General features: G+C 39.2%; 1 protein-coding gene across 1 annotated transcript; it reads left to right on the top strand.

Moving 5' to 3' along the window:
- Positions 1–331: 331 nt before the first annotated feature.
- LOC141783722 (gamma-aminobutyric acid receptor subunit rho-1-like) lies at positions 332–17,327 on the top strand. Its single transcript, XM_074661170.1, has 10 exons — positions 332–1,240; positions 8,504–8,554; positions 8,695–8,801; positions 9,740–9,807; positions 10,256–10,479; positions 10,821–10,903; positions 11,430–11,570; positions 12,027–12,179; positions 13,962–14,158; positions 16,174–17,327. Exons 1-10 carry the CDS (start codon positions 1,134–1,136, stop codon positions 16,474–16,476), a joined length of 1,434 nt encoding a protein of 477 aa, XP_074517271.1. The 5' UTR covers positions 332–1,133; the 3' UTR covers positions 16,477–17,327.
- The last annotated feature ends 521 nt before the right edge of the window (positions 17,328–17,848 follow it).

The raw sequence follows: 17,848 nt of genomic DNA, 5'->3' as shown, positions 1-17,848 counted from the left end.
TAATCCAACTGTTCAGTCTGCTAAAAAAAAAAGGGGGCCACATGGCCGGTGACGTCAGCGCTGAGACATTTTTTGATTGGCTTATTCAGACGGACAGACGAATAGTGGTGCAGCCTCTAGTGCGTTTCTAAACTGAAATCACACCCATTATTCATCCTCTTGAGATTTTTGAAGCAGATTGATAGGTGTGCGATGATCAGACTGTCTGTTGTAACCAATCAATGTAGTCCTGTATTTCTTATCCATTATTTGACAGAACAGAAGATGTTGAAAAACACTGCAAATATTAAATAATCAGTTGCTTTATTGGCTAAATAGTCCATATTATATATGCTCTAAATGTTGTAGATTTCTAGGGCTCTTGTTTAAAAACCTCTGTTGGCCTTATTTCTGCTGGATTTGACAACGCATCAACCTGTGTAATCATTTTTTGGAAAATATTCCAAAATCTGAGTCCCCTGAGAAAACGCAGTAGACACGGCAGACAGCGAGAAAATAACTCCTCAATCATAAAACCCTACATTCCAAGTTTCATATTAAACAAAACTGAAATCCCACAAAAACACCGACAAGCAAGAAATGCAAATTTGCAATTTTTTTGGCAGAGATATTTGACACGCCAGACACGAGACTCCTGCATGAGAAAGAAAGGAGCCGAGCAGCCTTTCACATCAGACACAGAGCTCCCTCTCAGCCTCTCTCTGTGAGTCTGCAGCTCTAAACCGTTGACCTTACAAATGAGCGCGCCGCATCATTGTGAGAATTGGTGTTTCTGGGCGGTGCAAAGTGGAGTAGAGCACATCAGAGTGCAGGGTATCTGAGCACAGCAGAGCACAGAGAGGCAGGCACATCCGCCGCTGGAGGGATCAAATCTGTACCATCTGACGCTCAAGGATTTATGGGTTTAGTCAAAATTGCTTTTCCCACTGTGGAGATTAAGCACCGTAGGATGTTTTCCACTCAGGCCGTATAATAGCTCAGTGTGGCTGCTGCTGCTGTTGCTGTTTTTCCTTTCCTGTTATCGGCTCTGGCGCTGGAGAAGGGAATGTCTCGGCAAGGCAGAGTGCTCCAAACCCTGGAGGGGAGTAGATTCTGACTGACAGGAGAGGTCCGTCCTCTGGGGAATGTGAACCATGCAGGTGGATGCTGTTCTTGTGCTCTTCTGTGTTTGGCTCGCGGGTGCCGCTGGGAGGATGACCCAGTCGAGGGGTCACAAGCTGGAGACCAACAAACAGAGCAGGTAATGTCAAAGGAGTCACAAAAAAATGTATTAAAAACTAACAATGGAGTGCATGTTTTTTATTGTCTTGACAGCTTTAAATGAATGCAAACGTTCTTTTGTTTTATGCTCCCCAGAAGGGCTTCTTTATGTTCTTTTAGATGTTTTTTGAGGTTTACACGATGTTGTCCGGTATTTCCTGTGTCACCTGTGCTGCTCCCTCCCCCTCTGAAAACAGACTTATTCAGACAGCAGATTGGAGAGTGGCGAGAGAGAGAGAGAGAGAGTGAGAGAGGGAGACCTAAATCCCCACATCTATTTATGCACTACTAGTGTATGATGTGTTCTCTTGCCCCACAACTGCCGCGGGCCAGTTAATGACTGTTTTCCCCACTGGCAGCAGTTGTAGCCAATGTCATTTCCAGGTGATTATTTAGGCTAATTGCTGCCTTGTTAATGCGTCCAATGGATTAGATGTTTTAGTCGGGGTCTGAACTACATCTGGGAATTGTTAAAGCACCCTCAATTCTACATGTTATTGACTGAATTGGCTTCAACATTTGGAAGGGATTTAAATAGAAAGGTTTTTGTTTGTTTGCTTATAGAAGTTTTATCACTGCAGAACAGTATGTGGAGGTGCAGTCTGGCATATCTGTGGTGGAAGAAATGTCACATTTGCACTACAAAACAAGCGACTGGCATCTTAGTCCTTTTTGACTCACATTAGAAATGCTGATAACGTGATGCTGATAATCAAAAATTTGACATTATTTTAATGATTCAGTTCAATTTGAGGCCCGTAGTGAAGCGGAAAAACAGTTGAAAATTGGTATTTACAAAGCTGAATGCTTAAATACAAATTTTCAGAAATGATTGTTTTTGAATTCTCATAATATTCTATACTGGTGTGTACAAAGTAGGGCTGCAAATTACAATTATTTTCACAATTGATTCAAAATCTGCTGATTATTTTCTCGATTTATCATTTGGTTTATAAAATGTAAGAACAAAATCATGCTATGCAAGTTCCCAGAGCCAATGGTGACAGTTTATAATGCCTTATTTAGTCTGGCCAACAGTCCAAAACTTAAAGATATTCAGTGTACTATCATATAAGACAACAAAAACAGCACATATTCACATTTAAGAAGCTAGAACCACTGTTTTGTTTTTGTTTTTTGCCATTTTTACTAAAAAAATGAAAATTAATTATCAAATAGTCGCAATTTTGGGTCAATCGACTTGTTTCAACTCTATTAAGAATATATGTTGTATCCCTAAAGGTGCTAAATTCGAAATTCAGAGCATATACTGTATATATTGCCTCCACATGGCTCTCAACACGGCGACGGCCAACAGCGCGAAGAGTGCTGACAGAGCTAACGGTGTTTAACTGAGGGGGAACCGGAGGGTGGTCGTTATGCTTCCGCGACAACGCCTTTCGGTTGGGACGGCGTTATCAGCTGTAACCGCCGTATGCAAGCAGTGCAGAGCAGCAGCCGTGAGCGAGCCAGTAGGGCACGCTCACATGCACTAACATGCGCTAAAAGGCACGCACCTGGCTATGTCAACAAAGCACGGAGAAGCTCGGATAACAACACACACAGAGGGAGAGCGACTTCGTTCTCTGCTCAGGGTGACATTACTCCGCTATATCTTTACATAACAAATAGTTGTTTGATGCTATATTAATGCTCTGAATATCATAAAGAGAACCTCTAAGTGTATTGAACAGTGTGTGGAGGTGCAGCCTCACATAGCCTACTCTCAGTGCAAGAAATACGACTACCTTACAAAACAAGCAATAAGCATCTCAGTCTTTGACGTGCATTAGAAATGCAAATTTGATCATTATTTCAGTGAGTCAGTTACATTTGGAGCACATTTTGGAGCATAAAAAACAGCTGTAAGGTATTTAGAAAGATGAATGTTTACATGCACAGCAAAAATTGTCAGAATGAATTTTAATAACACCCCCAGATGGCTTTGAACACCTGTCGAGGGCTGTGAGCAGAGAAATAACTCATGGGGCTGCAACTAATGATGTTTTCATTACCAATGAATCTGCTGATTTTCTGTTTGTATGATAAATTGTCAGAAAATTGTGGAAAATGCCCATCACATTTTGTTAAAGCCCAAGTTGATGTCTTGTTTAATCCGTCGAACAGTCCAAAACCTAAAAATATTTAATATATACTGTCACAAAAGACAAAGAAAAGCATCTTGACATTTGCATTTTCAGATGGAGCGAGCAAATGTTTGGCATTCTGTTGTCAAAATAGACTAATCGATTAATCATTGGTGTGCTCCTTTTATATTTAACATATAAGAGGAGCACAATTATAATACGTTCAGCTTCACAAAGTCAACACTTTTAGATGGCTCTGAACACTTGCTAAGAGTAACATGGGAATATTTGCCTTAAAAAATAAGGAGAAAAATAAAAAATGTCTGTCCAAAATTCCCTATAGATTGGACTCTTTTCCAGCATTGACATCTACAAACTCAACTATTCTCTTGTAGAAATATCAGCATATCAAGAGCTCAACTATATCCTGAGGTCATCAAGTGAGAAATGATGATAAGAATTTCCCAAGCAGGCAAAGTACAGCGCCTCATAAGGCAATCAGCGTTGAATGATTTGCATCCACGCTTAATATATTCAACAAACCCTGTCAAATCATATAATCCCTCTGCCTTTAGATACACTATCACTTTTCATGCGGTAGCTGTTGTTATTTATAGATCAGAGCCGCTGCTAAGATTCTCATCATTTGCGTGAAATAAATGCGTTTGACATTACATACCTGCTGGTTCTTATGTACATTATAGCAAACTGAATGTGGGTTAAACAGTTCAAGCTGCCTTTTTAAATCTAAACAATCCTCCGTGAAATCTACAGTCATTTATAGTGATCATCTCAGCCCTGAGGTTATTAGGATGATCATTAAGTATAAGAGGAGCACAATCATAATCATCTGTGGAAAATCTTCAAAAGACAGAAAAGCATCGAGTTGCTCAAAGCTGCCTAATCTCTAAACACCAGTGTCGCCTTGTTATCAAATCTGTTTTTTTCCCCTGCAACTAGTTAAAAGTCCTCTCACATCGTGTCTTTCTCTCTGCTGACACACACACAGTCTGAGAATACAAATCAAATGTAAATCTCTCATTCCTCATCCAGCAGGCTGGAAACATCTCATACACTTATGCAGAAGTCGAACCTTTCTTCTCCCTGTTTCTCATCACTCCACTCCTCCTCTCACGGAGTGTGAAATTGCGAAAGCGGCTGGATGCTGCTGGCGTGAGTTGTGGGAGTTTTCCCTATATTACTTACATTTTCTTTTCACTCGCTGCCTTGAGGAGGAAGCAGAGAGGGGGGATACGTGTAGGACAGAAGAATCCCACACATGAAAACATCTGAGGAGAAAAACCCTCATGAGGATAATTTTGAGTGGTCGTTGGATGATTATTGAGACAGAAAGACACACTGTGATGATGTGAAAAAATGAATCATCCTGCTTGTTTTTTTTTCGATTTCCCTCTTACTTTTTCTTTTTTCACACCTCCACATCATGGATGTATTGAGAACATAACTCCACATAAACAACTAAAGCAGGGGTTTGATGACTGAGTGCCAATTTAGGAAGCAGCATAAGACTGAGGGTCAGGTTCAGGTCAGGGCATACGATGTCTCTTTCACTGAACAGCTTAGCTATTTCGTGAAATACGCAGGGCCGGCTTAAGGCATAGGCCATATAGGCAGTTGCCTAGGGCTCCTACTTCTGGGTGACCAGGTGTCCCACTTAAAGAGGAACTGGACAGCATTTTTATCCCTTGTCCCAAGTCCCACATATTGAGACGATGTCCCACATTTTCATTGGCTCTAGTTTTCAAAAGTAAAAATCACTGCAGGACAGCTGCATTTTTTAAAAACTGGCTTTTATGCAATGGCTGTGAAGAATGCAAGGCTGTCATCACGGGGCTTTGTTTGTTGTCAAACTGCGCACACGTGGGTCAAGTGCAGGTTAACATTTCACTGTCTTTGCTACGCAATGCCCAACGGAGAAAATTGAGAGTCACCGCAAAGTCACAAACTATGCAGGTTTTGGACGGAATATGATGGAAACTACAAAGTAAAGGAAAAGCAGCTACAACAAAGACTGTCAAATTACTTATTATTTATAAGCCGGTGGAAGGTGATTCTCAGAGTTTTTTGTGAAATTAGTTATTTTTCAATTTCATATACAGGGGGAATACAACATGAAGCGTCAAAGTTCATGTGAGTCTCACAAGAAACGTGCGGCTCAATAAGAGATGTGCCGATCTATGGATGCATTCAGGGCCAAGCATAGAGATGTTACAAGATAAGGGGTGGAATAAAATGTCTGTTATTTAAGTTAGATAGACATTATATCAGAATTGTAGACTACCTCTCAGCTTTGGTATCGTGTCCCACATTGTCCCACACAAACATACTCTTTGTCCCACATTTGGATTGTTGGGATCTGGTCACCCTACTTCTGGGGGGCCCTCTAAAAAAATGTTTTTTAAAAATGCCGATGGGCGCCCTTTCTTATTTTCTACATTGAGGTAACAAATGAACAAATAAATAAAGTTTCACCCCTGTAACTCTCGTTGTAGTGAAACTGTCTAAACACTTTTAAGCCAACAATATCATTGACCAATTGTTTATTTATATTATGGAAATAAAAATCTTACCTAATCCTATATTGGCGCCACCACTGGGGGTCCAAATCCCAATTTCACCTATAGGGCACCAAAAGGCCTAGAGCCGACCCTGGAGATAGAGACACCACATAGCTCTCCTGGTTACAGCTTCACAATATTTTTAAGACTGATCGTTGGGCAGATAAGCCTCGTTAAAACTATTCAACCTTGCATTTGTTCTCTTCACCCATGAACTTGACGTAGTATTTATAATTGGTCTCAAAATGGCATTTTGTATTAGCTTAAATTACATGAGCACCGAATTCACCTGTTTGCAGATAAGGCAGATCACTTTTTCTGTCCCCTGAGGTCAGAAGAAGAGCTGATCCATTTCTACTGAAATCTCCTTTTTTTTCTGTGGTAGTTTTTCCATCTCTCTTCCACATTAAACTGACGAGTTGTCCACCAAAATGGCTAATTTAAGATAACAGCAGTAGCATTGATGACAGAACATTAATTCCGCAACACTTGCGAGGTACCAGTAGTTGCCTGGCAACCAGTAGCTTTCTACAAGTTGTCTTTCCTAACCTGGCAGACGCATGTTAGTGAGTAGGCTAGTAGTGCATTAAATGTAGCGAACTGTTAGGCTATTGAAAGTAAAAGTATTGTACGACGGAGTATTAGGGCCACATTGAGGAGAGAAAAAAATCGGAGATTTGGAGAATAAAGTCGTAATATTATGTGAATAAAGTCGTAATATTACAAGAAAAAAAGTAGTAAAATTACGAGATAAAAAGTCATACATTTATGAGAAAAAAGTCGGAATATTACGAGAATAAATTTGTAATTTTACGAGAAAAAAAGTCGTAAAATTACGAAAATAAAGGCACTAACTTATAATGATAATTAGCCTAGCGATGTAGTGTGTGGGGATACTTTTTTTATGTTTTTATACTGCCAGGTAGCTTAATCCATAATAATACATGGTCATTTATTGTTGATTTATATTTTGTGTTAATAATCAGACTCTGCAAAGTAACTAGTGACTATTACTAGTACTTAGTTACATTCCACCACTGTCTATATGTCAATGATTTTTGTTGTAAAATAAGTCTAAAAATACATCAAATGAAGATATTACACCCTATCTGTTCTACCCAGTCAGCCGGTAATCTTTAATTCCCTTTTTCTCAACTTGCTCTGCTGTTACTGCTCTCTGCATACGTCATCAGTGTGTCCACAATGACCTCTACTGGACTCTGGCCCATTAACCCTGATGCAGCCCCTACTGCGTTTGCATGCATGCAGGTCCGAAGCAGAAATAGTGTGTATACAGGCGGTCTGCTGTGTGGCGTAGGCAGGCAGGCGGAGAGAGAGGGGGGATTGGAGAGGGTTTCTGCCAAGAGGATTAGGAACCAGCTGCTGGATGGACGCAGACGAGTAGCACCCATTGCCCATCAGAGCTCTGCAAGCGAGCCAGAGAAACCCTCTTCTCACCGTTTCGTTTTAAATTTTTTTCTGTTTTTGTGCAGTCCATTCATCTCTCCCCCGCGCTCTCTCTCTTCCTCTGTGGTATTTCCTTAATGCATGTCTATGGTTGTCACAGGGATTTGTCCCTGTCTGTCACAGCATGCTCTACTCTAATAATCCATTTTAGGGTTTTTGGAAATCTTTTTGGCCTCAAAAGGCTGCCTAAAATACAAGTATACAAAGGCAAACCCCTCTTGTAAAGTGACACCAGAGAAGAGCTGGCTTGCTCTAAATCAGATGTGATGAGGAAATTCTCTTCTGCCCTTTATGCTATTTGTGGATAAAATGTGTGTGATGTAACAGAATGTACTACTACATCGTCTTAGGAAGTGAGAAGCATCAAAACAAAACAAAAAAAGGGCTAAATTATTGTCCCTACTCTAAAACCATGTAGATTTAGGCTTGCCAATGACATGCGCATCATCATTTCTTTCAAAATTAAAGCTGCAGCTAATGATTATTTTAATGATTGATTAATCTGCTGATTATGTTCTCAATTAATCTATCTATTAATCTTTTAGACTGTTAAATACAGTAGAAAATACTGAACAGTTTAATTTCACAGAGATCTAGATGACATATTTAAATTGCTTGTTTTTCCAACCAACAGCTCAAAACCAAATGTATAATATATATAAACTCAAATATATTAACTTTACCATCATACAGCATATATGACATAGAAAACCATCACAGCTGCATATTTAATCATTTTAAAGCACTGAAATAAATTTGAATTGCAATTCCCACAGTCCAAGGTGATGCCTTCAGATGTCTTGTTTTGGCTGAACAACAGTCAAAAGCCCAAAGATATTCAGTTTACTGTCACATACAACAAAGAAAAGCATCAAATCCTCTCAATTGAGAAGCTGGAACAAGCAAATGTTTGGCTTTTTTGCTTAAGAAATAACTAAAAGGATCATTCGATTATCAAAATTGCTGCAGATTAAATTTCTGTGGATTTCTGCTCTACATATATTAGAACTGAGAATGAAAAATCTTGTAAAGAAAGCTAAAAAAGACATCTTGATTTGACTATAAAATCTCAGCAATCTCAATTATGTATTACTGTTGTTAACTTATCAGGTCGCGAAGAGAGACCAGCATGGATGGGGGTGGAGGTCCCAAAACCGGAAAGTGAGTTTTCAAAATCTTTGATTAAAATGTTTTCTAAGTAATATTGATTCTTTGGCTAAATTGATTTGGACATTAAAACCACACATGACATATCCCTGAAAGCTCATTGTGAACCACGTCTTTCTTTTTTTGTTTTACAGCCCAATTTACAAACGCAGTCCCGACATGACAAAAACTCTGATGACAAAATCTGAGCAACTCCTGAGAATAGACGACCACGATTTCACCATGAGGCCGGCATTTGGAGGTCAGAAAATTAATGTTACTTCATTGCTTTTTAAATAAAATGGTTTTATTTGTAAAGCTCAGACGTGCTGGGTGGATGTGGTAGAGGCTGCATGCTCAGCTGGATAAGATCTGCTCATTGGTTTGGGCAAAACAGTCCTATAAGCATTAAGCTCTTGGAGATCTTAATGACACCATCCATGCAAGCTGTGCCACAGTTTCCAATTGCAGCTCAGTTCTTTACATCGCATGTGTGTGATGATAGACGTCTTTTTTGCATCATCACTGTATATTAGAGGGATTTGAAACAGAAAGGCTTTTGTTTTCACTAGAATATAGTAATACATTTATTATCCTTTTAGCTGTCTTTATCCTTTCATTTGTCATTTAAACCAAGTAATCACAAACACGAGAGCTGTATTTAACTACAAAAAAAAATCTCAGCCATGAGGCTTTGAAGAGAGAAACACGTGTTGTTTTTATCAGACCGCGACTACTTTTAATCACACGACAATCTGCTGCTGAAAACTCACCAAGTGACCCTCGCAAAACCCCTTTGGTTCGTTTGATTTCAAAACATCAAGTGCGTCTCAGCTGGAAATGGAAAAGAGAGCTGGATTTCATCCACCGCTGCATCAACTTTGATCCATTATTGTGACCTAATTGCATTTGTGTACTATTGGAGGATGATGATGCAGAGTAGAAAGGCTAAAATAGGTCAAAAGTAGAAATCCCAGCCAGACCGACGCAGTCGTGGCTCAAGCAGTTGCTCTAAATTTGTGTGATTCATTGTTCTTTTTGGACACGTGATTTTCAAAACAAACAGTCTCTGTTATGGTCACCTTGACTGTTTTTACCCACTGGTACATCCAAAATCAGGCAGAGCTCAAGCTTCTATGCAGAAAAAATAACACTTCTTCATTTGTTATATATTTCTGACATGAGTCCATTTTCTTTCAGGTCCTCCAATTCCTGTTGGAGTGGATGTTCAGGTTGAAAGTCTGGACACCATCTCCGAGGTGGATATGGTAAGTATGAAATAGCCTGTTGGTATACTTTTTAGAATGATCTTTTACAGGTTATAATATAAAACACCACAGAGGTAGAAGAAGTAGTCAGACAGTGTATAAATATTATGTTACAAGTAAAAGTCCTGTATTCAAATTTGTACTTTAGTGAAAGTACAAAAGTATTAGCATCAAATATACTTAAAGTGCCAAAAGTGCAAGGGGTCACTGCTTCTGCAACTGTCAATGTTTCTCTGTAAATGTCCCTTACAAATAAATAAATAAAATAACTGATGTGTTCATAACTTTAATGTTGTAGTTGGTGAAGGTATAGTGTTAAGTTGAACTACTTTATATACTTTATCTGCTGTAGCTTGTGTACGATTTTTGAATGCACGACTTTCACTCGTAATGGAGTATTTTTTCTTTGTTGTATTGTTGTACTTACCAGTTTCTTTTCTTCTCTTAGGACTTTACCATGACTCTGTACCTGCGTCACTACTGGAAGGACGAGCGGCTGTCATTCCCGAGCACCAACAACCAGAGCATGACCTTCGACAGTCGCCTGGTGAAGAAGATTTGGGTTCCTGACATGTTCTTCGTCCACTCCAAGCGCTCGTTTATCCACGACACCACGACCGATAACGTCATGCTGAGGGTTTACCCTGACGGCAACGTCCTCTACAGTCTCAGGTAAACACATCGATAGGAGCCTCAACTTAACCAAGGAGGATTAACTCACCAAAGTTTTATTTCCCTGTACTTTAAAAGAAAAAGAAAAACATCACAATAGAAAAGTTTTTTACAACAGGCACATTAAAAAGTTAAGCAATGCCACATGAAACACACCACATGAAAAGATCACATAGCAGTCATCAGAAATGCTACAGGGCACCACTGATTTACTTGATGATTCACAATAGGTGATGGTCAACTAATATAGCAGCCTATATAGAGAAATGTGTAAATGTACCCTTCACCCGTGCGGTTACCTGAGGAAGTTGAATTAAAGTGCATGTTTTTCTTTGTGTCAGAGTCACTGTCACTGCCATGTGCAACATGGACCTCAGCCGCTTCCCTCTGGACACCCAAACCTGCTCGCTGGAGATCGAGAGCTGTGAGTGGATTTATCAAAAATATGAACAAATACTTTAGCAACACAATCGCTTTTTTCAAAGCTTCCTTAATCTGAAAAACGAATGTCTGGATTTCAGTGAAATTCATTTTCATGATTCCCAGAGTATGGATTCCAACCTCTCTGCCCTTTCTTCTAGCGCCATCAACGTGCCAAACTTATATACAAGAAATATCAACATTTACTGAGCACATACAGTACACACCTCTTTATCATTTCCATTTTGGACACTATATAAGCTTTCCTCTCGCACTATCCTCAGGCCAAATTGCTCAAGTTTGCTCACCAGATATCTCATGAAATCCCAGATATATCATGCCATAATATGCCAAGACCCTTTCCTCTAGCATCACTCTCTTAGCTCCTCTACTAGACTCAAAATCAAAGGGTGTAATGGATATTGTTGTCTCTCAGGACTACTAGTGATGCTTTAGAATTGTAGTCTTGTCTTTTTAATTCTTCCCACATTTGTTACAGATGTGCTCACTTCTACGTCTTTCCCCTCCAGATGCGTACACAGATGACGACCTGATGTTGTACTGGAAGAAAGGCAACGAATCCCTGAACACGGACGAGAGAATATCTCTGTCCCAGTTCCTCATCCAGAAATTTCACACCACCACCAAGCTGGCTTTCTACAGCAGCACAGGTTACTGAAATCCACAACACAAGCACTTCTAATACATACAGTAAAACTGAACCGATTATGCAAATGGACCAAATGTGTGCACCATGCAGGGAAAGACCAGATCACAATTGAATTAGAACTTCAATGAATGTCATTTAACTTTATAAGCCTTTTCCAATTTAAGGATTGAGTCTTCCTTGCATGTCACACCGAGAAGAATGTACTAATATTAAATCCTTACTGTGAAACGAAATGAATCTCTCACTCGTACGCTGCTGTAAAGCCACTGTGACCGCCCTGCAGCCTTCTTATAACCATATGTCACTCTCTAGCTCTCAAGAGCAACCTGAAGCACAAAAAGGATTTTGCGTCTTATCTCTGCCTGCCACAATAGCTGGGAACCTCCGCTTCGAGTGTTTGTACGGTGTATCGGCGGCTAACATATGACAATGTAATGGTGATCTTTTTTCTTTCCAGGCTGGTACAATCGTTTGTACATCCACTTCACCCTGCGGCGCCACATCTTCTTCTTCCTGCTGCAGACCTACTTCCCTGCTACTCTGATGGTCATGCTGTCCTGGGTGTCCTTCTGGATTGACCGCAGGGCCGTCCCCGCCAGGGTGCCACTAGGTAGTTTCCTTAACCTTAGCAAAGAAACCTAGCTCTACAAAAAGATTGTTTAGTTTGAAAAATGAAGGGTTATTCCGAAAAGCAGGGTGGCATAGTGCAGTGATTCCCAACGTCTTTGTGAACCCAAACTTTGGGGAATACGCTAATTTGTTTTCTTGCCGAGAGTTAGATGAGAAGATCGACACCGCTCTCACATCTGTGCCGTAGATATACAGTAGCTGGCCAGAAGGCAGTTAGCTAAGCTTAGCATAAAGACTGCAAATAGGAGGAAACAACCAGTCTGGGTGTGTCCAAAGCTAACAAAAAAAACAGCCTATCAAGGTCATTAATTATGGACGGTGCCTTCAAATGGGGTCGTGTTTACTATGTTCACCAGAAGAGTACATATGAACGCCCTCCTCTTGTGGTATTCACGACCTCGTAAGTGGAAAGTTTCTGAAAGCTCCGAGTTGTGACGTGTTTGTTGACGTGTTTGTTGACGTTGTCAGAAATGGCGGAGGCCTTGGAAGTTAATTTTTTGGTGCATAATAAGTTACTATATTGTAATTTTAGTCGTATATTGTTTTTCTTCGTAATTTTATAATGCGAAAATGTTGGTACTACCAACGGCCTCATCTTTTTCCTCTGTCATTATGCCTTTGCATTTACTGCATTATGTTACCCGCTTGCTAAATTGTTAGCCTCTAGTGGCTTCTAGACGCCAACAGTAACGTTGCCTAGCAGCTGTGTTTTCACGACTTAACCACTTGAACGCCAAGCACATTGTGTACACGACTTCCCATGATGTAAACACAAGCTCATGAGTTTCATTTGAAGGCACCATATGTCTTGTTTCGTTGCCAGGGAACCAACTGAGATTCCAGGAAGTTAATGGTTCTGGGCACAAAACCCGAAAAACTGCAAATTGTTTTTTTTACACTTTTTTTTTGTAAGAATTAAACAAACAAGATATAACATTATAATTAATGAGCTTGTTTACAGTCTTTATGCAATTCTGAGCTAACCGGCTGCTGGCTGTAGCTTCATATTTTACCTACAGACGTGAGAGTGTAATCGATCTTCTCGTGTAACTTCCAGCAAGAAAGCAAATAAGCGTATTTCGCAAAAATGTCAAATTATTTCTTCAAAATAAAGCAGTGTCAACTCGCAGCACCTTGTCGGAAGGTTGTCTATGAGCTGCGAGCAGTTTACTGAGTGATTTCCCATCCCTGGTTGTATATTATGAACATTTCTTATAGGACTTTAGAGGTAAAGTCTACCTGTGATTTCACAAGAATAAAGCAAAAGATTAGAAAAAAATCAGGGAAATAAATTCCATAGCAGAAATATGGTATTTATTTTGTCCTTTTCTATTTGTTAAACATGTCATGACCCCTCACATTTTAACCCTTTAAGGGGTTCCCGACTCACAGGTTGGGATCAGGTAGCAGAAATAGTGAGTAGGGAGTCTGCTCTTACAACATAAGTTCTGGATTAAGGCTCTTACCTCAGGAAGTATTTGCCCTGCTGAAGTGTAAAGAGAAAGTCATCCAATAAGTCGGTCATATTAGTTTTTTTTCGTTCTGCAGCTGAGCCTGACCTCTGACCCTCCTGAGGAGGAGGGAGAGCACAAAATAAAAAATTACACAAATAAAAAAGCAGCACAAAATAATAAAAAAAAATTGTATTGTCTCATGTTCAGCCCTTTCTATGATATTTAGCATTTGTTTTTAGCTCCCCAGCAAGGTGATACAGTAAATAAGCTCTCTGATGTGACTAAACTGTTTGTGTGTTTCCCTCCAGGCATCACCACCGTGCTGACCATGTCCACCATCATCACCGGGGTCAACGCCTCCATGCCGCGGGTCTCCTACATCAAGGCAGTGGACATTTACCTCTGGGTCAGTTTTGTCTTTGTCTTCCTGTCGGTGATAGAGTACGCGGCGGTCAACTACCTCTCCACCGTGCAGGAGAGGAAAGAGAGGAAACTGAGGGAGAGAGTAAGTGTTATTTCACTCTGTGGTTGTTAATTGCCTTGTGTTTAAAAAACGCAGTATTACATGTTGATCTCTTAATTATTCACATGGACAGTTTAATATTACCAAGCCAGTGTAATAATCTCTCTGCTGCTTTACTGCACACAGAAAAAGAGCGCTTAAAAATTAAACACAAAAATAAATTATAGCACTTAGAAGCCTGGAAGTATTGATGTCCTTGTTTCTTCTGAGTGAACGAGTGCAACATTGCCAAATTTAATCAGTGGCCAAAGTGTTCCAAAGACAAAGTAAATAACTGCTTTATTCTTACTGAGTGATGAAATCATATTTCTTTTCATACTAAATAATGAATGTGTGACCAACTCATTCTTCTCCCTTTTCGCCAGTAAAAATAAGGAAGCAAATGCTCTGATGTTTTCATGAATATTTAATTACGACAGTTTGTGCAACAAACATTTTCTTGATGTTTAATGCTGTTTTTCCCCATGAATTAAACCCTCGCCACATAGATTTGGATCTGTGCCGAGGACATGGTATCCTTTACAGTTCTAACAGTAATAGTTTAACCCTTTAATACCCACCCCACGCCTTATGTTTGAGGTTTTAATTGTATATTCTGCAAGGCATTGTAGCTAAATTATTTTTCTTGGGAGCTTGCAAATTTCAGTGTGCAGACCACGGTTATAATAGTTTTACATTTTCAATTCACTAGTTTTGACTTTTCAATTGCATTTTAGTTCAGTTTTAGTTAGTTTTCAAAGGTGCCTTTGCTAGTTTTAGTTGGGTTTCAGTTTTTCAGAAAAGTTTAGTTTTTGTTTTTATATATTTAGTTTTAGTTTGCTTTTGTTAAGGCCAGCTATACTGTCTTAGAAGTATGCAGCAATATACATACATAGAAAATACATGCTTCGAGAGCTGTATAGGAATGGCAATAATGTCAATGTTTAATCTTCGTGCTATTTTAGTGAAGCAATTGCGGATCATCTCCTGGAAGGACAAGTCCGTTCAATTTCTGTGGTTCATTGTTACGAGAGTTGACGGAAATTCATGCCGTCTCCTTTTTTTTGGTAGTGATATATTATAGCTAAAAAAGCTAAAACTGATGAATGAATTTAGATTAATTTTAATTGTATTTTTATTAGTTTTTTTAACCAGGCAATATTGTTTCAGTTTACTTAGTTTCAGTTTTTCTAAAAATATTTTTCATTGCTTATTTTTGTTTTAGTTTATGATGATACCTCTGGTGCAGACGGCGTCTTACTTCCCTTCAGGATGTTCTTTTTAAACATGACCACGCTGACCAAACATATGAGTCTAAATTATCAATACTTATGAGCTAATATTGATGTTAAGTTCTATATAGCGGTGGTAGGTGGTAAAAGGTTAGAGGTCAAATTAAAATGTACCATAAAGCTTATATGTTTTTAAAGCTATATGGGCTGATTTAAATTTAAAAAATGTTAAATTGTCTACTGATAAAATTCCTGTTGTGTCCTGTAATAGCTGCATTTAAAAAATAGTTTCCCATTAAAAGTAAGAAAGGAGACAGCTGCTGTAAAATGAAACAGCTCTCTCTAAGTCAACACATGATAAGGCTGACCTGATTTTGTATTAATATTTTTTAAACATTAAAATATGTCTAAATTGGTAGAAACATGAATTAATACTTTATGTGCATTTCCAATAAACAGATAAATATTTTTCTAAATTTTATGCTCACTTTAAGCCGCTCTCGGGGCTATGGCGAATTATTTCTGGGACTACAGCTTGTGCACTATATTGCTATTCTTCATCTGCCAAATGCTGCAGCATATGGAGCCAAATTGCCCACGTACCCTGAGGAACATTTCCAGCACAAACATCCTTCTATAAATATTTCATGCCAAAGTTATTTAAAGTCTCTGAGTGTGCAGAAAAATGATGAACGTTAAACAAACTAATGTATTTGTATTCTTGTTTTAGTTTCGCTTTACAGAAATAAACAGATTTCAAAGGGTTTCCTTTTTACCTCTCTCTAGCTGCCGTGTACATGCGGCATTGGCAACCCTGACGACATGATGATCGACCCCCAGATCACTGGCTATGGGTCCATGGATGTCAACAACACGGGGAATTATGGGATGCCAGAGAACGGCGGCCGCCAGGATCGAATGTTGGCCCAGGTGTCACTGAATGACCCGCAGATGACAGGCCAGGTGAGGCCATCCAGAGGCTACGTGAACATTTGGATAGACACCCACGCCATAGACAAGTACTCCAGGGTCGTGTTTCCTGGAGCGTACATCCTCTTTAACATCATCTACTGGTCCATCTACTTGTAACCCAGGATGCAGACTCAGATCCTCTGTGAGAGTCGTCCATGATGAGACTGGAGCAGGAAAATAACATTGATGCTTTTCAGACAGAGAACTGCACTTAAGATGCATGGGGACCACTGACAGATTGGTGACCATTGCCTTCTCGACCCAGCCACTTAAAACTGAAGAGCTTATGAATGAGCTACTGACAAACGAGACAGTCGTCGTCGCTGGTTTTGTCACTCTATGTGGTTTCATGTTGTAACTATAGTGCTGTTGGTGAGAAGACGTTTGGATGTTGTTGACTTGCCGCACAGAGAGACGCACAGACATGGACCCGTGTTAACTGTGCAGTTTAAAATCTGAGACATTTCAGAGATTTCTGACGTTGCTGGCGTATGGACAGATTGCTTCTACTTCGCATATGAACTATGACTTGACAATCAATGGCAAACTAAAAATATTTAAAGGAGTAGTTCGGCTTATTTGCTTTCTGGTGGAAAGTTAGATGAGAAGATTGATATAAACTCAATGGGCCTCATGCAAGATGCATCATATGAACAAATTTTTTCTTAGTTTTGTTCGTATCCACGATTTCTTCTTATTTTGTTAGAACCCAAAATTTTCTCTTACCCTGGTAAGGGAAAATGTTACGAGTGGTTGAGAAAAAAACACATTGTTTTCACATGTAGTCCACAAATTGTTTGCCCAAAGCAAGTAAACATAAGTTTTTAATTTGTGGAACATAAAAAAAATATATTATTATATGTGTTCGAGTGATTATAATGATTGGATTATTAAATTTGTGGGCTAAAGAAACACTATTGGTCCATTGAACTCAATTAAGACAATAAAAACCCTTGGATGATATTTATCTATCTATCTATCTATCTATCTATCTATCTATCTATCTGCATCTCTCCAATTCATGGCACAATGCCTGCCCTTATATGGTGTTTTGGTGGCATTACTTATGCTAATATTAAACAAATTGGCCACACGCCTCGAATTTATTCAATTTTAAGTGTGAGTCATCATTCAGCACACCTGGGTAAGAGCAGATTTGGATGGTTAAGAACATTTGATGCATCTGGAGTTGACTTCTTATATTTTCCTCTTAACAGAAAATTAAGAGATAATATAAGAGAAATTAAAGAGAATATTGCTGCGTGAGGCCCAATCTTCTTATCTGATTCTTTTCTGAGAAAATGAATAAGCACCATTTCCTCAAATGTGAACTATTTTCTTTAAAAACCTGCTAATCGGATTTTTTCTTTTGCAGCACGTTAGTATGATTCAGTATGTGTGACATTTTCTTGTGATCTTTGTATCGATGCAATTGTTTTGCTGTCAAGCTACTTACTGCGTTGCAATTGTGATTTGATGAAGTTTAGTA

This window comes from Sebastes fasciatus, chromosome 15 (assembly GCF_043250625.1).
Source record: "Sebastes fasciatus isolate fSebFas1 chromosome 15, fSebFas1.pri, whole genome shotgun sequence".
NCBI classification, from domain to species: Eukaryota; Metazoa; Chordata; class Actinopteri; order Perciformes; family Sebastidae; genus Sebastes; species Sebastes fasciatus.
Note: the sequence above shows the minus strand (reverse complement) of the source record. Positions and strands in the feature narration are given on the sequence as shown.

Coding starts and splice junctions, on each gene's coding strand:
- LOC141783722 (XM_074661170.1), top strand. CDS start 1,134: ATGCAGGTGGATGCTGTTCTTGTGCTCTTCTGTGTTTGGCTCGCGGGT. Junction 8,555..8,694: donor GGAGGTCCCAAAACCGGAAA/GTGAGTTTTCAA, acceptor TTTGTTTTACAG/CCCAATTTACAAACGCAGTC. Junction 10,480..10,820: donor AACGTCCTCTACAGTCTCAG/GTAAACACATCG, acceptor TCTTTGTGTCAG/AGTCACTGTCACTGCCATGT.